The following is a 25,044-nucleotide window of genomic DNA, read 5'->3' on the forward strand; positions in this document are numbered from 1 at the left end:
CAGAAGCATGTTCCAGTGAACAGAATGAGAAATAACCTGAATATTTCTGTGGTAAAAAAGACAGAACATCTAACGTAACATTAATAACATCCAGTCTAAAATAAATTTGTCCAAGATTTGATCTCTGATATTTTAATATTAAACAGGTTGAATGCTAATGAGCTAAATATGTTTTTCAACCTTGAAACAGATTCGAACTCTCACCGTCATTTCGGTAACTGATCAGACAGCAGTGAAATAAAACATATACAACTGAAGTAACTGGTGACAACTTCTTCAGACGTAATGAAACAACAGAAAACAAACATAACATGCCTCCATACTGCTCCTGTGGTGTCTGTGAGCACCGACTCAAACCGGTGTCATTTGCTTCATGTTTAAAGCCTAAACGTCTCTTTAGCCTCCTCTGGAGCAGCGGTGCACGTTAGCATCGCTATGTCTGCAAACATCACTTCTTCCGTTAGAGGACATTTCGATTAAAAACAGGGTGTAAATGACCATGTCGGGGCTTACAGATACTTGGATGGAACCACAGGAGCAGTGGGGAGGCATGTTGTGTTTGTTTTCTGTTGTTTTATTACGTCTGAAGAAGAGGTCGCCTTGGCTGTTTACCCCTGAAACACTTCACCCCCCCTCCTCGGCATAGTGGTGAGTAGATGATGAGGCAATTTTCATTTTTGGGTGAACTATCCCTGTAAGTTATTGAGTTATTTGTTGTTTTAATTTGAAACATCCGTTGATTGGTCTTTTATTTTGAAACTGTCGTCTGATTTACCGGATGTAATCTGCAATTGTCTCGTGCTCCTCCTCTTCTGCTTCCGGTCTGTAATTCAATTATTTTGGGCGTCTTTTATTTTGAAGTGTTAGAGCGGAAGTATGTGTGTGTGTGTGTGGGTGAATTGTGGGATAATAACAGTCGGAGGTTTAGTCTCGTGCAGCAGCTGAAGAGCATCAGTGCTGAGGAGGAGCGACACGAGGTAAGACATTGTCCCCCCGGGCTGACCTGGTCTCACTTTGTCTCAGTCTGTCTCACTTTGTCTCATTCTGTCTCAGTCTGTGTCACCTGGTCTCACTTTGTCTCATTCTGTCTCAGTCTGTCACTTTGTCTCAGTCTGTGTCACCTGGTCTCACTTTGTCTCAGTCTCATTCTGTCTCAGTCTGTCTCACTTTGTCTCAGTCTGTGTCACCTGGTGTCACTTTGTCTCACTCTATCTCAGTTTGTCTCAGTCCATCTCACTCGGTCTCACCTGGTCTCTGTCAGTCTCACTTTCTCTCAGCATGTCTCAGTCTGTGTCACCTGGTCTCATTCTGTCTCAGTCTGTGTCACTTTGTCTCAGTCTGTGTCACCTGGTCTCACTTTGTCTCAGACTTTGTCTCATTCTGTCTCATTCTGTCTCAGTCTGTGTCACTTTGTCTCAGTCTGTCTCACTTTGTCTCAGTCTGTGTCACCTGGTGTCACTTTGTCTCACTCTATCTCAGTTTGTCTCAGTCTGTCTCACCAGGTCTCACCTGGTCTCTGTCAGTCTCACTTTCTCTCAGTCTGTCTCACTTTGTCTCATTCTGTCTCAGTCTGTGTCACTTTGTCTCAGTCGGTCTCACTTTGTCTTTGTCTCACTCTGTGTCACCTGGTCTCAGTCTGTCTCACTTTCTCTCAGCCTGTCTCATTCTGTCTCACCTGAGTGTCTCTCAGGTCAAAGTTGATATTAAAGTAAATTTATTGTAGAAATAAAAAAGATGGAGCCGCTCAGGTTGTGAAGCTGCACTGTGAGATCCGCCGCTGGAGGCGCCATTTTGTATCTGCGATGTTTATTGAGCAAAACAAAGTGAACGTGTTGTAAAGACTCTGATCATCAATAATCACGTAGAAACAGCCGTTCTTAACTGATCATAGCTGATCGATAGAAATCCACTGTTCACCTTTGATCAGTTCAAAGACATTTGAGTGATCAGCTGATTAATAATTAACCGAATTAAAGTATTGATCATGTTACATGTGTTGTTTTAGTAAAACTGAGAAAAATAAGTTCATGTGTTTTTAAATTAACTGGATTTTATTATTTAATCAGTAATCAATATTTACAGTTTTTATATAATCAGCTGATAACACACACACACATTAACACACAGTTCACACCTTAGAGGAATGTGGGGGTGGGGTGTGTGAAGTTCACGTCACAGTAAAGTAACACACATTCAAACACACATTAAAAACATGCACACATTAAAATGCACAGTGTTTTTTAATGTGTGTTAGGGGGTTGTCGTTACCCCCCCCCCCCATTATTCAGAGTACTTCCTGTGTTGTGAGTGACCAGAGAGTCGAAGCTCATGGTCATTAATGTGTTCCCCCCCACACAGTCTCTGTGTGTGTGTGTGTGTGTGTGTGTGTGTGTGTGTGTGTTCTAATTAAACAACTTACTGTGAGTGAGAGATCAGCATATCAATATCTGCTGTGACCTTTGACCCCGTCACCTTTGAGCTGTGTGTTGTCTGAAGCTGCATCTGTTTATTGCAGAGTGAGCAGCAGCTGAGAATCATTGAGGCAGAGCGACGGCAGAGCGACGGCTGGTGGAAATGTCTGTCTCGACGCAGCTGGGTCTGCTGCTGTGGAAGAACTTTACGTACAGACGACGACAGACGGTCAGTCACATGATGATTTCACTCAACAAGTCTGTCTCTTCAACCATCTATCAATCACAACATTATCTATAATAATCACAACAGTAAAAATGCCACGTCCTCTCTTTGTTTTGTCTGCTTGTTGATGCTGATTGATTTCCTGTCATCCACTTAGAAACAAAGATGATCAATCATCTTATTGATCTTCACTTAACTATTAGAATCTGACAGTCGCATGTCAGTGACAGCTGAGACGTGATCTCTGATGTTTGGCTCCGTCACGTCTCTGAGAATAAAGGCGATGAAAGTGTGAACGTGTGTTTCTGTGTTTTCCATCGATTGACTCATTAATCGATAAACGCGTGCAGCTGCTTCCCGTCCAAGGCTCTTAGCGGCGCTGTGACTCGTTAATGTTTCCTGTCTCTCAGCCTCAGCTCCTGGTGGAGATCGTCTGGCCGCTCTTCATCTTCTTCATCCTCATCGCTGTGAGGCTCAACTACCCGCCGTACGAACAACATGAGTGTGAGTTCAAACAAACCTTTATTAGCTCGACAGAGCTAATGTGCTGCTGTGTCACTTGACACATTTATTTTTATATATATATATATTTATATATTTGTGTGTGCATGACATTTATCTATTTATTTATGAGCTGCAACCATTTATCATAAAACTGATAAGCCAACTGGTTAATCAAGTCATTTAATAAAAATATAATATATATTATATTTATAATGTTATATATTAAATATAATATATTTTAGTTTATTAATTTGTTTACTAAAAACATTTTATGGTAAAAGACAAACCAACAAAATGTTATCAAATTAAATATATAAAATTGATTTGATTCAGTCAAAACTGTAAAATAAAAGTAAAGTCTGTAAAATTCTAATTTGATCTGTTGATAAGTTGTTCACGCTTTAAGTGAATAAATCTTATCTTCGTACATCAAAGTTTGGTAAATTTTCCTCTGTCGTTCTCCTCAAGCAGCGGTGACTTTGTCGGGGACTTTTTTCAGCAGCAGAAATTCCACATTTGTGTGTCACGTGTTCACATGAAGACAACTTCTCTTCTCTTAGACGTCCTGTCGTCTTTACGTCACAAACACGTCACAAACACGTCACAAACACGAGAACACCAGCAGCCAATCACAACTCTTCATGTGGTGTCTCCTTTGACATCACCGTCGTGGCCTCAGATCACGTGTTCGGAGCATCATGAATGTTTGGTCCTGGTTCAGACTCTGACGAGCGCCCGGTGACAGAAGGAAGTTCGGCTGTGTCTCTGGGAGGAGCTCTGTGTGGACGCATCAATTTCACATGATCACCTGTAGAGGAGGTCATGTCACTCTCTACATCATTTTGTCAGAGCTGCAGGGGTCAGGTCACTGAATTTCAGGTGTCATCCAGGTGCATGCTGGGAGTGATTATCAGCAGCGTTCAGAACCTTGTACCTTTTTAAGGACGTCTGATATCAGTTACCTGATTGATACCTTACCATCTGTTATTGATTGATGTGCGGTGAAGGAAATACAGAGGAAGTGTTTACAGCTGCAGGATTTCAAATTAAAGGTCTTAATGAAGTGGTTCGTCCTCAGTTTATGACTCGTTATCTCTAACGCCATTATCAGACCTGCTGAAGGTCACCGTGCTCCGCTCCCATCGATAAGCTCCTTACAGGGTTACATAAGAACATGGACGAGTCGAAAGTCTCCGTCAGCACCAACGTGTCCAGAGGAAGTCAACCTCCAGGTCCTCGCAGTTGATTACGTTCAGCGAACAGAAGAAATGAATCTATTAACTGCAGCAGCCAATCAGGAGCAAGTTTACCATGTTATCAAGAGCTGTTTTCAGACCTGAGCTCCTCAGTTCTCTGGATCTTCTCTGGAGGATCAGACTCAGTTTGTCTTCCTCCTCCTGAGCTCCTGTATAAAGTCTAAATCCAGGAGCAGTGTGAACACAGCAGAGGATCCTCCACTGAGTGGGGGGTGAGGAGCTTCTAACAGGGGACACAAACATGAAGAAACTAAAACAAATCTCTCTGGTGAAGAAGTGCTGACACACGAAGAAGACACAGACGAAGATGTGAAGAGAGTTTGTGGTGATCAGAGCTGAAGGTGTCAGGTGATGTAAACATGATCACATGACCTCTGCAGCAGAGGTCACACGTCACTTCCTGTCTCTGTCTGCTGCACCCGGCTGCCCCCCCCCCTCTCACCTGAACCATGAGGAGGATCTGATGTTGTGAACGAGTCTGTGCAGAAAACCTGCTGCTGAGTTGTTCAGCTGTGAAACACAAACTCTGGAGAAGCTCTGGAGACGATTCTCTGGATTCCACCTGCAGGTCTGAAAACGGCTCTGGTGACATCATGGTTACCATGTTGTCTCAAAGTTCTGAATTCATCGGTGACCTGAGATTCCTGAACTCACCTCATTCGTACCTCAGAACTTAAACTGTGATGCTCTGTGGTCACTGAGGAAGCTCAGACCTGTTCTTTAGATACCCCCATGGTGACTCCTCATCACCTGATGATTACTTGTTCATTTATTTAATGTTGAGAAGAAAAGGTTTGATTGACTGAAGCTCAGTGAGAATCCGACCGACATTAACCCTGATGAGGTGCAGGAAGCGTGTGGTCGACTTCCTGTTTCCCTCTGAAAGCAGAAGCTGTGAGGACGTGACTCAGTCGGCGGTTTGAGGAATGTTTAATTCACGCAGCTCAGACGAGTCGTAGCTTGTCTCTGTGAAGCTGAAGTGTGAAGTTTGGTTCTTCTCTGCTGCAGCTGACACATGTTACTGTTGATCAATACTGTTATTGATCAGAGATTGATCCTGAGGAGCTGCAGCCTCATATCTTATCTCTGCTGATTAGACTGAGGCCACGTGGCTCTCTGATAGCAGCGTCTTCACTGGGGGGGGGGGGTGTAAAGGTCGCAGTGAAGAAATCTCTAACCCTAACCCTGAAGCAGCAGCTGATGAAGCTGCAGATGCTCGGCTGCAGGTGATAACAGACCAATCACAGGTTATCATCTGCACCGTGTGGACGCTCTCTTCAGCACAAAGTTTAATCTGCTGCGCTGTGTGTGTGTGTGTGTGTGTGTGTGTGTGTGTGTGTGTGTGTGAGAGAATCCTTTTACTTATTACTGCTGGGTTAATTATCAATGATTCACACCTACATGAGCCTCAGCTGTAGGAGAACATGAAGCTGTGGTCTGTCATCTTGATGCTTTTACTTTGGTAACATATTTTCTGAGTGACTTCCTGTTTATTTTTGACTACAGGTCATTTTCCCAACAAGGCGATGCCGTCAGCCGGCACGCTGCCCTGGCTCCAGGGAATCCTCTGCAACGCCAACAACCCGTGTTTCCGACAACTGACGCCAGGCGAGTCTCCGGGTGTCGTCGGCAACTTCAATGACTCCATGTGAGACCAAACTTTAATTTACCAGAGTCCAACAAGCCTTCTGAGATAAGTTCAGAAATTAGTTTTGTTTATGTTTTAAGTTTTTTCACCTAATATTTAGGGACAACCTTTCAAAAATATAATGTAGTAAACAGTTTCCTTACACTGTTAGTGCTCGGGCCCGAATTAAATAAATAAATAAAATGGAAAATAAATCTTAAACGTTTTTCTGTGATTTCACCTCTGACCAATCAGCTGACAGTTCACTCTTTGAGTTCTCCCATCTCTTTATATAGTAACTGACACCTTGACTTCCTGCAGAGTTTCACTTATAGTGATGTATTCACTTCACTTCCTGTTCCCTTTATCCCTGTGCACTTTAATCTTTACACACTGCCTTTTTGTGTGTGTGGGTCATGTGATCAGGTCGTCTTGTTCTCGTGACGTCTCAGAAAAGACTCAAAGTAATTTCTTCAGATTTGGTTCAAACATTCAGTCGGACTCAAAAATGAACTAATTAGAATTTGGTGGTCGAAGGTCAAAGTCTCTGTGAGAAATAATTCTGACTTTTTTAAAACAAAGGTCAAATCAGATAAGATGACGTGATGATATTTTGTCGGTCAAGGGTCAGCTGTGACATTACAGGGTCAGTGACGCTGGTTGTTTGACTTTCCGTCAGAAATTGTAGAATCTGATGTTTAAATTAAATCTTTGTCAACAGAATTTCTCGTCTTTTCTCCGATGCCAAGAAGATTCTTCTCTACAGTCAAAATGACAAGAACCTGGATGGGTTCAAGGAGCTCGCTCACGCTCTGCGGACGCTGCAGGTCAGCCGATCAGGTAGGAAACGCTGAGCATGCTGGGTAACTGAGACTGCAGCCCCGACCTGGCAGCAGGAAGTGAAACGTAAATTTAGGTCACATAATAGAAAAACAGCTGTAATAATATTTATGGTTTAAAAAGATGATGAGAAGCTGAAGGTAGATTGATGGATGGATGGATTGATCCACTGAAGCAGAATCATGTCTCTGCTGCAGTTTCTGGTGGATTTTTCTGCCTCGTTAAACAAAAAGAATTTTCCTCCTTTGAGTTTTCATTTGATCCCTGCGGGGGGGCGTTCCTTTTCTCTACCTGCTCCGACCTGCCCCCCCCGTCCTCCTCTGACCACTTTAAAGCAGGCGCTGCAATGTGAGCGGGGGCGGGGAGACGAGCTGCGGCAGGTTCACACTTTAAGAGGCATCTCAGGTGATCTCACCTGCTTCCTGTTTTGGGGCGGCACACACACACACTCACTCACTCACTCACTCACTCACTCACTCACTTTTTGTGGCGGTTTTTAGTCTCTCTTTGTGCCCCACCACTGCAGGTGAGGGTCAGTGCTCGCCTCTAATGGTGTCCCTCTGTCACGTTGAGTTTTCTGGCGCCCGCCTCAGCAGTGTCACGCTGAGCGTCACTGAGTTCAGACATGTGGCGCTGCAGCTGAACAAACACAGGAGGAGGTCTGAGACCAGATCTGAACCTGGGTCAGTTCAAGTCAGGTCCTTTAATCGGGAACACGCCGTCTCTCCTCTGAAACTCTAACGACTGTGTGATTCGGTCAAAAGAACTTGAATAAGAAGTGAACCTTGAGTTGTCAGCTTGAAAATGATGAGGTCATATTTCAGCGTCCCATCCGAAGCCTTGTTTGAAATGTTCCCTATGCGTTTGTCATCTGCGTCGCTGAATAAAGTTTATTGAAGTCGACATGTTTCTCTGCTGGAAACTATTCCTCATTTGACCAATCACATCAGTGCGATCCGCTGATGTCAGACTTCTGACCCGTCACTAACAGTTATTCCTGTTTGTCCCTGCGAGGCCTTGATGTGGCGTCTCCACGCTCCGTCCTCTGTGTGGTGACGAGTGTCTACACAAGAACAGCAGGAAGGACATGATTTCACTTCAACATTGTTAAACATCTGTTAAAAATCCTGTTTTTACTGCAAAACCTCAGTAAATAAAAAGGTTTACGTTATGATTCAGAATAAAACGTGACCACAGTGATGCAGCCCTGTAATAACTTGTGGCGTGTTTGTTTAGACACCATGTTGGATTTATTCAATTGAGCTTTTACAGTTTTCACTGACTCTGGTTAAGGGAGGACGGAGACTCTGCAACTACATCAGTGTCTCTCTGAAGCGGAGGATCAGTCATAGACTTGTCGTCACGGTAACAAGTTCAAACCTGAAGAGGAAAAGGCTCGCGGAACGAGCGGCGGTATTGTCCCTTAGAAAATGTAAATATATGAGTTTGTCCTCAGACATGTGACGACCTGCAGTCATGACAAAAGCTGTCGGGTCTCTCAGCTGTGTCCTCTGAAGTCACGTGACTGACAGGAGGCTGGTGTGAGTGAGATCAGCTGTGTACGTTTCTGACACGTTTACTGACAATCAAAAGAAAATTACCTGTTGGACACAGGTAAAGAGACGGCGTCACATCTCATCTGTTGCATCGATTATCAATCAATCTGTTATCAATATTGATCATTAGCAAATGGACAGGTGTCAGAGTCTCTGGAGCCTGAGAGACAAAACAATTTCCCTAGTTTAACCCTTTACGACACTGACTCTGTTTTCTCTTCAGGCTTCAAGTTGAAAAATTTTCTACGAGACAATGAGACTCTGTCGAGTTTCCTGCGGAGTAACGTCTCCTTCCCTGAACACGACATCCAACAGATCAGAGACGCAGACGTCAACCTAGAGACAGTGAGGACACATCTGCACACACTCTTAGACCAGAGACCACAACACGAAGGAGATCATAGCACAGAGACCAGAACAGGGTCTCCATCCGCTGGTCTCTGTCCTCTGGTCTGTAGTCTCTGGTTTCTAGTCTCTGTCCTTTGGTCTCTGGTTTATGTTCTTTGGTCTCTGGTTTATGTTCTCTGGTCTCTGTCTTGTGGTCTCTAGTCTCTGTTCTCTAGTCTTTGGTTTCTGTTCTCTGGTTTCTGTCCTCTGGCCTTTTTCCTCAGGTCTCTGGTCTCTTTCGTCTGTTCTCTGTCCTCTGGTCTCTTTCCTCTGGTCTCTGGTCTTTGTCCTCAGATATCTAGTCTCTGGTCTCTGCCATCGGTCTCAGGTCCTCCTTAGAGGTTTCGGAGTCCACCTGAGGGACATGTGTCTCAGGAAGGGGGGTAAGCGGAGTGTGGAGGACTTTGTGACGATCTCGGACCCTCGGGTGTCGATACTGGTTCAGGATGTCATCTGTCAGGCGCCACCAGCCTGGCTGGACCTCGCTGAGGACCACTTCCTAAACAACCTGGACTTCCTCAAACCCATCCAGGTAATAACACTGCCAACAGGAGACATGGCAGAGCTGTGATTGGTGGAAATTATAAAACGTTTAAAAATATTTAAGTAATGAATCAATTATTAAAACATGAAGTGAGATCCTGAAGATTGACGCGGCCTGAGTTTAGCTCAGGTGAGTTTAGCTTGAGTTTAGTGTGACCCTGATCGTGTGTGTGTGTGTGTGTGTGTGTGTGTGTGTGTGTGTGTGTGTGTGTGTGTGTGTGTGTGTGTGTGTGTGTGTGTGTGTGTGTGTGTGTGTGTGTGTGTGTGTGTGTGTGTGTGTGTGTGTGTGTGTGTGTGTGTGTGGGAGGAGGCGTGTCTCGGCCTGTCTCGGTTCTTTACACTGTTTTCGTAGCCTGGAGACCAGTTTTATTGGTTTGAAAACAAGATGCCTTGACTTCTTTGTCTGCTGAAATATACGAGCTACTGAACCTGAAACAAACTGAGTCAGTGTGAACGTTTCCAAGGAAACACTTAACTGCTTCAACCACAGAGAAAAGCCTCAAATATTTTAGTTGTCAAACAAAGAGACGACAAGAGACTGATAATGTTACTTTGACGATCTGGTTTTAATAACTGATCTGGTTTAAATATATCTTTCCTGATCCTAAACCTGCAGCTTCAAACTTAAAGGTTTTTGGGTCTTCATGTCTTTCAGAGGGATGTGAGGTCTGACCCAGAGGCCGTCAGACAGGTTTCCCGGGCGACGAACAACCTCCTGGACAGTCTGGGTTCTCTGGCGGTGGAGGTAAGAAACTTGATCACATGACCCTCCAGTAGAGTCGGTGTAGCTGACAGACCTGTGGTCCAGTAGAGATGTCTCGGTCCTGGTTCCAGCAGGTCACTGGGTTCACAGCAGATCAAAGCGTCCAGCTGAACAAACTTCATCTGAACAAACACTCAGTGTCCGTCCTCGTCCTCCGTGTCCTGCAGAGACGCTGTGATGGACGCTACAGTAGCTGAAGTTAAAAGCAATTATGTGACTAGGCGTCATATGACTATGCCATGTGAACATTTACTCTTCAGGTGCCTCAGCCTTCAGGTGTGGCCTGCAGATGTTGGGACATGTCACACACACTACCTGAGGAAATAGTCTGGTAAAGCGAGGTTCAGTGTGAGACTGACCCAGTTTGTTGTTCACACAGAGGTTAACACACACACTGCGTTAAATTGAAAACATGTGACTGTTGAGTTTGGTGGGTGCTGACTCAGGAACGTGTGTGTGCGCGTCAAGCTTAATGTTTTTCGACATTTAGTTGAACTTAGTTTGAACTTTACTTTGAAATTCTTGTCAAAGAGGAAGTGTGTCCGTCACATGACGTGACAGTTTTTACACTTTTCAATCAAACTTTTATTTAAAAGAACAGTGTCCCTGTGTTTACTCTGAGGAAACCCTGTATGTCTCATCCTGTCGGCCCAACAAAAACAAACCTGACGCACAACATCGTTTAAAACCACAACACCATGAGACTGTATACAACCTGCACCACCACAACAACCTCCACCAATATAACCACCACCACTTACACTACCACCTAAGCAAGAACCTAAAAACAACATTCACCATCTGGATGACCTAAAAACACCACTGGGGCGATTTCAGCTGTTGCCTGGCAACATGCTGGCCTTGGGAGCAGCCTTCAGAACCACCTGACAACCTGTTGCAGCCTTTACCTACATCAGTGTCACCTGGACACACCTGGACACCTGACACACCTGGACACACCTGGACACACCTGGACACACCTGGACACATGTTCAGGTTCCCAGCTGGTCTTCCTGGTCTCTAACTAACCCATCTCTCTGTGACCTCCAGTTGGCCGGTATGAAGAGCTGGATCGATCTGAGGAATGAGATCATCTTCCTGACACAGAACGCCACGTCATCCCCCAGCACCATGTACCAGGCGGTCTCCAGGATCGTGTGTGGTCACCCTGAAGGCGGCGGCCTGCAGATCAAATCCCTCAACTGGTACGAAGACAGCAACTACAAGGCTCTGTTTGGAAACCACAACAGCAGCGAGGATGAGCCAATGTCGCTGTACGACAACTCCTCCAGTGAGTCCTCGTGTGTGTGTGTGTGTGTGTGTGTGTGTGTGTGTGTGTGTGTGTGTGTGTGTGTGTGTGTGTGTGTGTGTGTGTGTGTGTGTGTGTGTGTGTGTGTGTGTGTGTGTGTGTGTGTGTGTGTGTGTGTGTGTGTGTGTGTGTTGCTCATGTATGTGCATTGTGTGCACTGCAGCTCCGTACTGTAACAGTCTGGTGAAGAACATGGACTCTAACCCGATGTCCAGGATGATCTGGCAGGCTCTGAAGCCGCTGCTGATGGGAAAGATCCTGTACACCCCCCACACCCCCGCCACACAGAAGGTCATCCACGAGGTATGACATCACTTCCTGTCTCATCACTTAGTTCCTCCAGGAGGGGACGTAGTGTGTCTCACCTGTATGTGACCTGTGACACATTCAGGTGAACCGGACCTTCCAGGAGCTTGGTGTGTTCAGGGACCTTGGAGGAATGTGGGAGGAGATGAGACCTAAAGTCTGGAGCTTCATGGAGAACAGTCAACACATGGACCTGATCAGGGTAAGCAGGCTCCGCCCACCAGCTCACCTGTTTCCTGCTCGTTCATGTGTGTAATACTCTGCTCATTCACACACCCTAACCCATAAAAACACGTTTAAAACAACATCCAACAGGTAAAAAAGAATCAAATCAAACTTAAAAACAAAGATTTTATGTATTGATGAGTCTTTATTTATTGTTAACAATGTTCTATTTAACGAGTTGGGGTAGGGAGATGTTTACTGCTGCAGTTGACTGGTTCATCTTCAGGAGATAAAGATCAGTCTTCTCTCGTCTTTTAGACTCTGCTGAAGAACAACGTCACCGCAAGATTATTCCACGCTCAACTGGCCCAAACTGACTGGACCGTGTCCGACGTGTCAAACTTCCTGTCCAGGCAGGCAGAAGACCCCCGGCCACCGGGCAGCGCCCTCACCTGGAGGGAGGTGTTCAACGAGACAGACCAGGCCATCATGAGCATCTCCCGCTTCATGGAGGTCAGACAACAGAACTGAACTTTGTCCTCACATCATATTTACAAGAACACAGACCTGTGACTGATGAGGACAGTTGATCGGCACTGTGAAACATCTGTAATTCTTATTTTAATATAAATATTTTTATTTCCTGATAATCTGTTTTACTTACTCGCGTTTCTGGTTTGTGTGTCACTTCCTGTCCCGAGAAACAAAGTGTGTGAAGTGAAACACAAGCTCGTCCGTGTTGATTGTAAAACACACATCAATAAAAACTTTTTAAAGTCAGGTCAATAATAATTTTTTACAGAAACATTTTCATTCACTCATAAATAAAAGGTTTTATCTGATATTAATGAAACTTCATTGGCTGTGATTGATGGATGACGATCAATTGTGTTTTTGTGTCAGTGTGTGAACCTAGACAAACTGGAGCCCGTTGCCACGGAGGAGGGACTGGTCCACCAGTCCATGTTGCTGCTGGAGGACAGGAAGTTCTGGGCAGGAATCGTTTTCCCGGATGTCGACCCCAATGCCACAGAGCTGCCGCCAAAACTCAACTACAAGATCCGCATGGACATCGACAACGTAGAGAGGACCAATAAGATCAAAGACGCGTGAGGAGACGCACGCACGCACGCACACACGTTCAGATGAAAGGCTGAATTTACATGAATAAAAACATGGGCGGGGTCTGACAAGTGAGTTTGTCGGTCAAACGGTCTTTGTTCAAATAAGAGCTTGACGTTTTGAAGCGAAATTTGTTAGGTTTTTAAAAAAAAATCTTCGTAAATTTTGATGATAAAACTATCATCTTAAGAAAAATGTTAAAAATATAAAAGTTGTGGTTCGTCACCTCTGTAGGTTTGGTCTAATCGAGACGTGAGGATGTCACGTTGAACTGAAGTAAGAGTGTTAGGGTTAGAATCCTCACACTAAAACATTTGCTGAGTCCAAAATATTTAGTATGACATCCTCAGGAGTTGGACATGTGAATGTCGACACATGACAGGGGCGTGTCGCTGAATCCTCTAAGCCAACAGGACTTTGTCTGTCCTCCTTTTCAGGTACTGGGACCCAGGTCCTCGTGCGGACCCATTTGAGGACATGCGGTATATCTGGGGAGGATTTTCGTACCTGCAGGACGTTATTGAGCAAGGCATCATTCGAGCAGTGACGGGCACCAAGGAAAAGACGGGAGTTTACATCCAGCAGATGCCGTATCCCTGCTACGTCGACGACATGTATGAACATGTTTCCCCTGTTCTGGTTTTTAGATGAGTCTTCCTCGTGTCCTTTGTCTCTAACCTGTCCTCATGTTCTGTGTATCAGTTTCCTGCGGGTGATGAGTCGCTCCATGCCACTCTTCATGACGTTGGCGTGGATGTACTCGGTGGCGATCATTCTGAAGAGTGTGGTGTATGAGAAAGAGGCAAGGCTGAAGGAGACCATGAGGATCATGGGATTGGATAACGGGATCCTGTGGTTAAGCTGGTTCATCAGCAGCCTGATTCCTCTGCTGATCAGCGCCGGACTGTTGGTGCTACTGCTCAAGGTGAAGACCACGCACACGTCAGGATGTCCTCACCACTTGTTGATTTAAAGTTGATTCTGTTCTTATCTTATGTGACGGACTTGTTTCTTTCTGCTACAGAAGGGGAACCTGCTGCCCTACAGTGACCCTGGCGTGGTCTTCCTCTTCCTTGGATCCTTTGCCGTGGTGACCATCATGCAGTGTTTCCTCATCAGCACGGCGTTCGCACGAGCTAACCTGGCGGCGGCCTGCGGAGGAATCATCTACTTCACCCTGTACCTACCCTACGTCCTGTGTGTAGCCTGGCAGGACTACATCGGCTTTGGAGCCAAAGTCTTTGCTGTAAGTTTGTCGACCTGGAATAAGTTTGTCGTTTGTCGGATGTTGTGTCATGGTTGGACAGTGAGTCACGTGACCTCCTCCCCTGCAGAGCCTCCTGTCACCGGTGGCTTTCGGGTTTGGCTGCGAGTACTTTGCTCTGTTTGAGGAGCAGGGAGTCGGGATCCAGTGGAACAACCTGTTCTCGAGTCCTTTGGAGGAGGACGACTTCAGCCTGCGCACCGCCATCATCATCATGTACTTTGACTCCTTTCTATACGGAGTCCTTACCTGGTACATCGAGGCCGTGTTTCCAGGTGAGTGATGACGGTCAGTAGGTGGCAGTAAAAACTGTAAATACTTCCACAAAAGAAGATAAAGGGTTAGGGTTAACCCTAACCCCAGATAAATTAAATCTGTGATCATGATTTTTATTGGTGTTTCGGCGGCATCTCGTCAGGTCAGTACGGGATTCCTCGGCCCTGGTACTTCCCTTTCACCAAGTCTTACTGGTTGGGAGAAAAGGACGGAAAGTCTAACAATGTCCCTCTGAGCCGGAAAGGAAACCCAGGAGGTGAGACTGCTGTAACACAGTGACCACCATGTGGCGCCACAGAACTGCACTTAAAAAACGGTCAGACATGAAAGTATTGAAAACCTGTGAGACATGATGAATGGTGAATGTTGTTCCAGTCGTGTGCATGGAGGAGGAGCCTGCTCACCTGAAGCCAGGTGTCTACATTGAGAACCTGGTGAAGGTTTATCGTCACGGTAAGAAACTGGCGGTGGACGGACTGACGCTCGGCTTCTACGAGGGACAAATCACTTCCTTCCTAGGACACAACGGAGCTGGAAAAACTACCACCATGTAAGTCAAGGACATGAACTGTCAATAAAAAGTAGTATAGCAAATAAACCTCCTCCATGTTAGCAGATAGAACATGGACCAAATAAAAATCAGACATTGTACAGGTGAGTCTGAGGTTCGGACACAGGTGTTAGATGTAAATTATCTCTGATCTGGTCCCTGCAGGTCCATCCTGACTGGTCTGTTCCCTCCCACCTCTGGTACGGCCTACATCCTGGGCAGAGACATCAGGTCGGAGCTGAGCGCCATCAGACAAAGTCTTGGAGTTTGTCCACAACACAACGTCCTCTTCAGCATGTGAGTGTTAACATCTTCACACAACACAGACAAACATTCGACAAACTGATATCACTGAAGACCTTTTCACACATCAACTCCAACAATCGAGTCAGACTGGTTCACAACAACAGGAACATGTCAGGATCATGTCTAGTTTAGGTCTGAAAACGGCTCCAGTGGATCATCCCATTTATCACCATGGCGCCCCCTGACCATGTTTGTGTGGCGCCCCCTGCAGGCTGACGGTGGAGGAGCACATCTGGTTCTATTCCAGGCTCAAAGGCCTGTCAGAGCAGCAGGTGAAATGTGAGATCGAGCAGATCCTGCAGGACACTGGGCTGCCTCACAAACGCACTGCTAGAACCAGCACGCTGTCCGGAGGCATGCAGAGGAAACTGTCTGTGGCTCTGGCCTTTGTTGGAGGGTCGAAGGTCGTGATCCTGGACGAACCTACGGCCGGCGTCGACCCCTATGCCCGCAGAGGGATTTGGGATCTCCTGCTGAAGTACAGACAAGGTGAGAATCTGGTTGGTTGGAATCAGCTGGATTTTTTGCTGAAGCTGATGTTTATCTGAACCACGTGTCTCCTGCCAGGACGCACCATCATCCTGTCCACGCACCACATGGACGAGGCCGACATCCTGGGTGACAGAATCGCCATCATCTCCCACGGGAAGTTGTGCTGTGTGGGATCGTCTCTGTACCTGAAGAACCAGCTGGGGACAGGCTATTACCTGACGCTAGTCAAGAAAGAACCAGAACCATCGCTGAGCTCCTGCAGGAACTCGTCCAGCACAGTGTCCTTCACCAAGAAGGTCTGAGACGCTCACAGTCCACTTTCAGGGGCGCAGTATCAGTACTTCATGTTGTTTGTTGTGGGTTGCAGGAGGAGGAGTGTGCGTCCGTCAGCAGCAGTGATGCAGGACTCGGCAGCGAGAATGAAAGTGAGGCTGCGACCATCGGTGAGCTCTCTGTTCCTGTGGAGCATTTGATTCAATCACCTTCAGGTGGATCTGATCCATGTCTTGTGTCCGTCCTCAGATACCGGCCCCGCGGCGTCAGTCTGTGACATTCCCTTTGTCCCCCCGGATGTGTCTGTGGTCTCGAGTCTGATCCTGCATCACGTCCCCGCCGCCCGCCTCGTTGAGGACCTGGGACACGAGCTGACCTACGTCCTGCCGTACAACGCCGCCAAGGACGGAGCCTTCGTGGAGCTGTTCAAAAACCTGGACCAGAAGTTGGCCGAACTCAGCATCTCCAGCTACGGCATCTCTGACACGACACTAGAGGAGGTGAGACAGCTACTGTTTTCATCTGGCAGAAGAAGAAGTGACGTTCTGATCTGAACAAAGACTTCCTATTGTTTTGTAGATTTTCCTGAAAGTGGCCGAAGATAATGGAGTGGACACTGAAGTACCGTCAGGTGACCTTGGACCTGTTCTTTCAAAATAAGTGTTTACTCATCAGTCACTCATCACTTTGTCCTAACGTGTGTGTGTGTGCGTGTGTGTGTGTGTGCGCGTGCGTGTGCGCAGACGGAACACTTCCTGTTCCGAGGAGGAGGAGGACACATGCCTTCGGAGGAGGAGACCACCAGAGCTGCCTGAGACCGTTAACAGAGGACGACAGCAACGACTCCGATGTAGACCCTGGTACACAACACAAACGCACATACATGCACACACAGGTTAGATCTCAGGGGTAGAAGGTCAGACATATTCTTGTGAATGAATTATTTGGGGAACACCTGCTCTGATTTGTGGAGACAAAACCCAGGTGATGTGTCTCAGTCATGTCTTTAAATTCAAGTTCTAACAGGAAATCGAATGACATCATCTGTGTGTTGTCCAATCAGAGAGCAGGGAGACGGACTGGTTGAGCGGTTCTGAAGGTAAAGGCTCGTATCAGGTGAGGGGGTGGAGCCTGAAGAGGCAGCAGTTTGTGGCTCTGTTGTGGAAACGGTTCCTGAACGCTCGCCGCTCCAGGAAGGGCTTCTTCGCTCAGGTAGGCTGACGTGACCTCGTCGCTCGATAACGGAACACGTCCTGCATGTTTTTAACATGTTGTTTTTTCAGATCGTTCTTCCCGCCGTCTTCGTGTGCATCGCTCTCGTCTTCAGTCTCATCGTCCCTCCGTTTGGAAAATATCCCAGTTTGGAGCTGCAGCCCTGGATGTATGAGGACCAGGTCACCTTCATCAGGTAGACACTGTCCCACACTGTCCTACACACTGTCCCAAGTCAGAGATGAAGTGAGTAATGTCGGTCGAGGTGTGACTGTCCCTCTCCATCTGTGTCTCAGTGACGATGCTCCCAGAGACGCCAACATGCAAGGCTTATTAAATGCTCTGCTGGACGCTCCAGGCTTCGGGACTCGCTGCATGGACGGACATCCAATTCAGTAAGACATGTACTGACGTCATCAGACTGATATCAGAGAACTACATTTCATCTCCCTCTATTAACGCCCCCGTCTTCAGAGAAGCACCATGTACGATGGGAGACGAGGACTGGCACACCCCCGAAGTCCCTGAGAGCGTCCAGCAGCTGTTCAGCTCCAGGAACTGGAGCATGGAGGATCCGTCTCCGGCGTGTTTCTGCAGCTGTGACGGCAGAAAGAAGATGCTTCCCGACTGTCCCCCAGGAGCTGGAGGTCTGCCCCCACCTGAGGTCAGAGGTCATGGCGTTACAGTGACACACCGGTCGTTTCTTCCCATGCCAAAGATTTAAATGTGACCTTTGTTGTTCAGATGAAGCTGAGTGCCACTGACACCTTGCAGAACTTGACGGGACGAAACATCTCCGACTACCTGGTGAAAACTTACGCACAGATCATTGGCAAGAGGTGAGTCTGTGGTCAGAGAAGAGAAACTTAACTGGAAACGACCTGGAGCATGAACTCATAGTTTCTGTCGTATGTTTCCACAGCTTGAAGAACAAAGTGTGGGTGAACGAGTTCAGGTCAGTGTCTTTGAAGTACTGCGACCATCCTCGTCTCTGTCTGTTGATGTGTAATCAGGTTTTTCTCTCTGAAGGTACGGAGGCTTCTCATTGGGTGCCAGGAGCACTCAGGTCCTCCCACCGGCCAATGAGATCGATGACGCCATTGAACGGGTCAGAAAGATCTTTGAGTTACAGAAGGTCAGTTTAAGACACTTGAAAAAATCCTGAGCTCATCCTCAAACAGATCCAAACTTAAGCTTTGATTCACTTTGTATATTAGTCAAACCACCAGATCTGGAACAAGATCCAAACTGATCCCGAATCATCTTCTCGAACTTAAATGAGCAGAATGTTCTAGTCGGAAGTGATGTCTGATTATAAGAGCTGCTTTGTAAATCACTTTGTAACATCGTGAAGACACTTCTACATTAAAAAGTTTATTGATCATTCCCTGCAGGGAGCTGCTGCCGATCGATTCCTCGACAGTTTGTCAGGTTTCATCAACGGTTTGGACACGAAGAACAACGTCAAGGTGAGAAGAGGAGTCTGTGATTGATCATCTGCTCTATCATTATGGGGTTGTTTTATTACATCTGAGCTGAATTTAAAAACTGTTAGTGACTCTGTGGCTGGGGCCACTGATGGCCCACCTGTGGAGAGTGTGTAGATTACAGGTTCTAATAATAATGACGGAACGTCTCCTGTCAGATCTGGTTTAATAACAAAGGCTGGCACAGCATTGGAGCGTTCATCAACGTGATGAATAACGGAATCCTGAGAGCAAACCTGCCCCGAGGTCACGACCCCAGCAAGTTTGGGATCAGGGCGTTTAACCATCCTCTGAACCTGACCAAGGAGCAGCTGTCGCAGGTCGCACTGTGAGTGAACACACCTGACAAGCTGCACCTGAGACACAAAACCTTAAACCAAACACAGATCTAACTCCACCTGCACTTTGTTTCTAGGGTGACGACCTCTGTGGACGTCCTGGTGTCCATCTGTGTGATCTTTGCCATGTCCTTCGTTCCGGCAAGCTTCGTGGTCTTCCTCATCCAGGAGAGAGTCAATAAAGCTAAACACATGCAGTTCATCAGCGGAGTGCAGCCGCTGCTCTACTGGGTGGCCAACTTCACGTGGGACATGGTAAGCAGCCAAACCAGCTCTGCCTCTCACAGTGTGTGCTTGTGTGCTGATGTGTGTTTGTGTCTCTACAGTGTAACTACATTGTACCAGCGACACTCGTCATCTTCATCTTCATCTGTTTCCAACAAAAAGCCTACGTTTCGGCCACCAACCTGCCGGCCCTGGCTCTGCTGCTGCTTCTCTACGGGTCAGAGACTACACTATACCACACTGTTCTACACTATAATACACTGTTGTGAAAGATTGTTATGCTGGCGTAGACAAATCTGACCGAAGTCCTCTGTGAGACAGATGGACAAAATTAATCCTGTTCCAATATTTCTCTGTAAAGGCTGTTTGAAGAAATACAAGCAAAGAGATTATATAATTAGTTCTCCAGAAATACTTATATATTTAGCAGAGACTGTTCCACACTATTAATTACTTCTGAAACTAAGCATCAAACACTGCAACTACTACAAACTAACTATGGTTGAACATTATAGCATTATTGATATTCTTTAGCAAACAAGAAATGAACACCCTGCACTCAAATGTGACTATTAATGTTCTGACTGTTCATCTTCTTCCTCCTCCTCTGTTTGGTTTTCTTCGCAGCTGGTCAATCACGCCGCTCATGTACCCCGCCTCCTTCTTCTTCACCATCCCGAGCACGGCGTACGTCGTCCTCACCAGCGTCAACATCCTCATCGGCATCAACGGCAGCATCTCGACCTTCGTCATGGAGCTGTTTGGAAACAACGTTAGTCATCACAGAGAGACGTAAACACATATCGGCAAACTCCCGCCTGTGGTTAATGGCTTCTCGTTCACAGGAGATCGGAGGAATCAACGACATCCTGAAGAACGTCCTCCTCATCTTCCCGCACTTCTGTCTCGGTCGAGGACTCATCGACATGGTGAAGAATCAGGCCATGGCCGACGCCCTCGAGAGATTTGGTAATACAATCACGTCCTGTGTGACGTACAGATGTCCTGCATGCTGCGGTCGCTCCTGTAACCTCTTCTGTGTGGTTGTTAATGGATGTGTGAACGTTGTCGTCGTGACGCAGGTGAGAACAGGTTGCGCTCTCCTCTCGAGTGGGACATGGTCGGAAAAAACCTGTTCGCCATGGCGGTGGAGGGAGCGGTCTTCTTCATCATCACCGTCCTGATCCAGTACAGGTTCTTCATAAAGCCCAGGTACACGCGCGCACACACACCTAAACAGACACACTGCAGTGTGTAGCTGTTGTGGTACATGACTTTGTCCACTGGTGGGCAACAGACTAGCTGGATGAAAACAGGAAAACCTCTGTTTGTGTGACTCTAGTTCCGTCAGTAAACTCACTAAACTCGCTCCACTTGGCGACGAGGACGAGGACGTAGCCCGAGAGAGACAGAAGATCGTCCACGGCCACGGACACGGAGACATCCTGGAGCTGCGACAGCTCACAAAGGTACGTCATTGCCCCACACCAGGATGTCACACTGTCACTGAGAATTCTGGGTAAAGGTGTCGGTGCCATCAGTGATCTCACAGGCTGCAGAGGAAAAGTTTGACCCCGACGACATATGATGGAGAACCTGTTTAAATCAACTTTATTCATAACTCAAGATATGTACTGTTGTGTTCGTCTACAATTCATGTTTAAAACACAACACACCCCGACGACGACACGCAAGTTGAGCCATTGAAATAATAATTGAATAAAAAAAACATAATAATTATAGTAAATAATATTCAGGCATATATTCATGTGTTTTTTGTTTTTTAACTGCAAATTAATCGGTTTGAGTTGTGTGAACTGGTGTCGTGTTGCAGGTGTTCAAGAGGAAACAGAAACCGGCCGTGGATCGACTATGTGTCGGGATTCCACCTGGAGAGGTGAGACTTGTCAGACCTGCCACCGCCACCTATATCACAGACGTGTCAGTAGCCCTTTAACACTGTGTGTGTGTGTGTGTGTGTGTGTGTGTGTGTGTGTGTGTGTGTGTGTGTGTGTGTGTGTGTGTGTGTGTGTGTGTGTGTGTGTGTGTGTGTGTGTGTGTGTGTGTGTGTGTGTGTGTGTGTGTGTGTGTGTGTGTGTGTGTGTGTAGTGTTTCGGTCTCCTCGGCGTGAACGGAGCTGGAAAGACGACAACTTTTAAGATGCTCACAGGAGACACGGTAGTGACGAGCGGAGAGGCGTTCCTGGCTGGGAAGAGGTGAGGTCAAAGGTCACAGCAGGTTGTGACCTGAGGTGACCCTTAACACTGGATGATTGTTGTTTATTACTAAAGTGCAGCTGATTGAACTTGTTACCATGACAAGCAGTGAAACGTTAATCATCAGGAGTTAAACTTTGAGCTGCATTGAGTTTCTCAACCTGCGGCTCTGGGACCTTGAAAGGTTCAGTGTGTAAGATTCAGGTGAAAGGATCTATTGTCAGAAACTGAATATACAATAATCCTAGCGATAATTTCATTACCGTTTCATCTAAATTGTACAAGTTGTTGTTTTGTTGACCCTAGAATGGACCTTTTATAAATACTTTATATTTAAATACTTTGTCTCCATCGGGAGTGGGTCCTCTCTACGAAGGACGCCATGTTTTTTACAGTAGCCCAAATTGGCCAAACTAAACCTTTTATGTTTCTATGACAACGGAAGCTGCCACAGGTTCTCTTTCATGTTTGGAAGTGGAGGGTGAGGTGAGGGGTGTTCTGCTGCAACATGACACTTCACCACTAGATGTCACTAAATTCTACACACTGAACCTTTAACACCTGAACTCGGGTCACATTTTCTAAAGACCTGTACTGACGTGTCTGTGACGTGTCTGTGACGTGTCTGTGACGTGTCTGCAGTATCCTGAGGGAGATCGATGAGGTCCATCAGAACATTGGTTACTGTCCTCAGTTTGACGCCATCAACGAGCTGCTGACAGGAAGAGAACATCTGGAGCTGTACGCCGTCCTGAGAGGAGTCCCCGAGAAGGAAGTCTGTGATGTGAGTCTGATAAAACATACTATAGCCTTTACACTGTAAACTATAAACCATAAACTTTAACTTTACACTGTAAACTTGACAATGTAAAATGTAAAGGTGACACTGTAAACTCATGATGATGCTGATGATGCTTTCGTTTAATTGGCAGGTGGCGGACTGGGGGATCAGGAAGTTGGGTCTCCTGAAATACGCTGATAAAGCAGCAGGAAGTTACAGCGGAGGAAACATGAGGAAACTGTCCACAGCCATGTCTCTGATCGGAGCGCCACCAGTCGTCTTCCTGGTAACAACAACTTCTTCTTCCTCCACAGTTGAACTCACTGATTGTTTCAGCTTCACTTCATCAATGTTTAGTTGTCATGGAAATGTTTTAGTTGCATGTTTGGCTGAAAGCTCCGGAAACAAACTACAGGTTGACCTCGATCAATTTTAAAGTTCAATGTTTTTACAGTGCAGCTGCGAGTTAACAGTTACACAACAGCATCAGAGTGCTCAGCCAATCACAGAGCAGCTCAGCAGGATTTGGAGGGGGGAGTTCTATAACACTGGGGCTTAAAAACAGCAGCTGCTACATTTACTGACAAGGGAAGAAGACGTGAGACATACGAGTGAAGTCAAAGAAGAAGAGTCAGACAGGTGGATGTGAGACCATGCTCCTCCCCCTCCTCCTCACCTTCTCTTTGTGTTTCCTCCTCCACCTGTGGGCCGACCTCAACCTCGCCGTCCTCCTCGTCACAGGACGAGCCCACAACCGGCATGGACCCCAAAGCTCGCCGGGCGCTCTGGAACTGCATCCACAGCGTCATCAAGGAGGGACGCTCCGTCGTCCTCACCTCACACAGGTAACGCGTGTGACATGTGACCTCAGTGTCCTGAATCTCACAGGACAGACGTGTGATGTTTGTGTCTCCAGATTGTGTCTGTGTGTATTAACTGTGTGTGTGTGTGCTCAGTATGGAGGAGTGTGAGGCTCTGTGTACCAGGATGGCCATCATGGTGAACGGCAGGTTCAGATGTCTCGGTAGCGTCCAACACCTGAAGAACAGGTAATACACATACTCTTGCACCTTCACTCTGAATTTCAAAATAAAACCTATTGAAATAAAACTCAAAAAATTAGTTTTTTGAAACAGCCCCTGGGGGGGACAGCGTGACGGTCGTGGGACAGCAGCTCATTGTCACGGTTAATTTTTGTCTCCCAGGTTCGGTGACGGCTACACCATCATCCTGCGGGTGGCGGGGCCCGACCCTGACCTGCTGCCTGTCATGAAGTTCATTGAGAGCGAGCTGAGCGGCAGCACGCTGAAGGAGAAACATCGCAACATGCTGCAGTACCAGCTGCCGTCATCGCTCACCTTGCTCGCTCACATCTTCTCCATCCTCGCCAAAAACAAAGAGACGCTGAGGATCGAAGACTATTCCGTCACTCAGACCACGCTCGACCAGGTAACACGTCCTGAACGCATCTGAGCAGTGGTGTCATCATTCAATAGTGTGACATGTCCCATTCTAACATGATTTTACTCCCTAGTCTGGGCGGGGCTAGTTGATCTCTAAATGAGGATGGGGGGGCATGAAGATACCGGGGCTAATGGAAGTTCCGGTTTGTCGTTGCAGGTGTTTGTGAACTTTGCAAAGGACCAGAGTGACGACTATCACTCCAAAGACTCCGTGAGACGAAAAGACGTGTCCATCGAGGTCCCGACGCTGAGCTCCGCCCCCGGAGCAGCAGAGGGCGGCGATGCTCTGAGAGAGAGTGTCATGTGACCGTGTGATGTCAGGAGGCTGGAGCTTCAGCCTGGACTCAACCCCTGCAGCTGGGAGGACGCCCCCCCCTCACCTGTTGTGATGTCATACTGATTTGTAGTGGGCGGAGTCACTGCTGCCTCATGCCAGTCAATGCAAATAATTTCCTGTGGAGGCGCTGTGCTGCTCGCCAGCCATCGACCAGACTGTTATAAACCTTGAATGTGTTCCAGCTCAGACATTTCCTTCTTTGTGGGACTGAAGCTGCGCCTCGAACGACCTCATCAGGTCTTTTTTTATTCTCAACTAACGAAGAATCCAAATCATTTCAAACGGCCGAGGGCTCAACTGCAAAAATCACATTTTAAAAAACGTGTATGATTCCAATTTAACTGACAAACCTTTATTTATAAGTGTAGCTGTAATTTGATGTTTTATTAGTCCAAGTGGCATTACTGCTTCCTGTAGTGTTTAATAGCCAATCAGAGTGCTTGCCACAGACGAGAGGAAGAGATGATTGATTTTGTAGTTTTTTAAGAAATGATGATAAACGGGCAGATTTGTTCATCCAGGTGTGAAATGGTGAAATACCTCATCAGCTCCTCAAAGCGCATCACAGTATTTCTCGATCTGTATTGATCACAGATCACTGATCCTTCATGTTTCGTTTTGACCAGCAGGAGGCGACACTGAATCATTCAGTCTTCAGCACTTTGTGTTTGCACTGAGCTCGTCGTCACATGGTTCATGTTTACTTCAAGTAACAGCAGAGGCTGATGGGGAAAAACTGTTACTGACCCTGAAAAAAATAAAATGAAACAAATCTACTGTGTCTCTAATGTCTGAAACGTTACCATGGA

The 25,044-nt window shown here is 46.7% G+C and overlaps 1 protein-coding gene across 2 annotated transcripts; it reads left to right on the forward strand.

Annotated features, from left to right (window-relative positions):
* The first annotated feature begins 874 nt into the window (after positions 1-874).
* abca1b (ATP-binding cassette, sub-family A (ABC1), member 1B) lies at positions 875-25,011 on the forward strand. 2 transcript variants are annotated; one of them, XM_035161595.2, is made up of 49 exons: positions 875-977; positions 2,516-2,640; positions 3,048-3,141; positions 5,904-6,045; positions 6,746-6,864; positions 8,644-8,765; positions 9,136-9,339; positions 10,006-10,095; positions 11,164-11,404; positions 11,586-11,725; positions 11,814-11,930; positions 12,212-12,406; positions 12,797-13,002; positions 13,453-13,629; positions 13,718-13,940; positions 14,040-14,261; positions 14,350-14,554; positions 14,698-14,811; positions 14,931-15,105; positions 15,271-15,402; positions 15,623-15,900; positions 15,979-16,199; positions 16,271-16,346; positions 16,426-16,676; positions 16,756-16,807; positions 16,920-17,036; positions 17,240-17,388; positions 17,460-17,584; positions 17,685-17,783; positions 17,863-18,052; positions 18,133-18,227; positions 18,311-18,343; positions 18,418-18,523; positions 18,783-18,857; positions 19,034-19,203; positions 19,291-19,468; positions 19,540-19,655; positions 20,066-20,210; positions 20,284-20,407; positions 20,521-20,650; positions 20,781-20,907; positions 21,273-21,335; positions 21,548-21,654; positions 22,297-22,438; positions 22,587-22,721; positions 23,177-23,280; positions 23,392-23,484; positions 23,641-23,884; positions 24,056-25,011. In XM_035161595.2, exons 2-49 carry the CDS (start codon positions 2,575-2,577, stop codon positions 24,203-24,205), a joined length of 6,879 nt encoding a protein of 2,292 aa, XP_035017486.1. In that variant the 5' UTR covers positions 875-977; positions 2,516-2,574; the 3' UTR covers positions 24,206-25,011. The 2 variants fall into 2 exon arrangements, with proteins under 2 accessions (XP_035017486.1, XP_035017488.1); XM_035161597.2 differs by having other exon boundaries at positions 16,271-16,328.
* Positions 25,012-25,044: the final 33 nt, after the last annotated feature.

The sequence above is a fragment of the Hippoglossus stenolepis genome, chromosome 7 (assembly GCF_022539355.2).
Source record: "Hippoglossus stenolepis isolate QCI-W04-F060 chromosome 7, HSTE1.2, whole genome shotgun sequence".
NCBI lineage: Eukaryota > Metazoa > Chordata > Actinopteri > Pleuronectiformes > Pleuronectidae > Hippoglossus > Hippoglossus stenolepis.

Coding starts and splice junctions, on each gene's coding strand:
- abca1b (XM_035161595.2), top strand. CDS start 2,575: ATGTCTGTCTCGACGCAGCTGGGTCTGCTGCTGTGGAAGAACTTTACG. Junction 18,858..19,033: donor ACACGAAGAACAACGTCAAG/GTGAGAAGAGGA, acceptor GTCTCCTGTCAG/ATCTGGTTTAATAACAAAGG. Junction 22,439..22,586: donor CCGAGAAGGAAGTCTGTGAT/GTGAGTCTGATA, acceptor TTTAATTGGCAG/GTGGCGGACTGGGGGATCAG.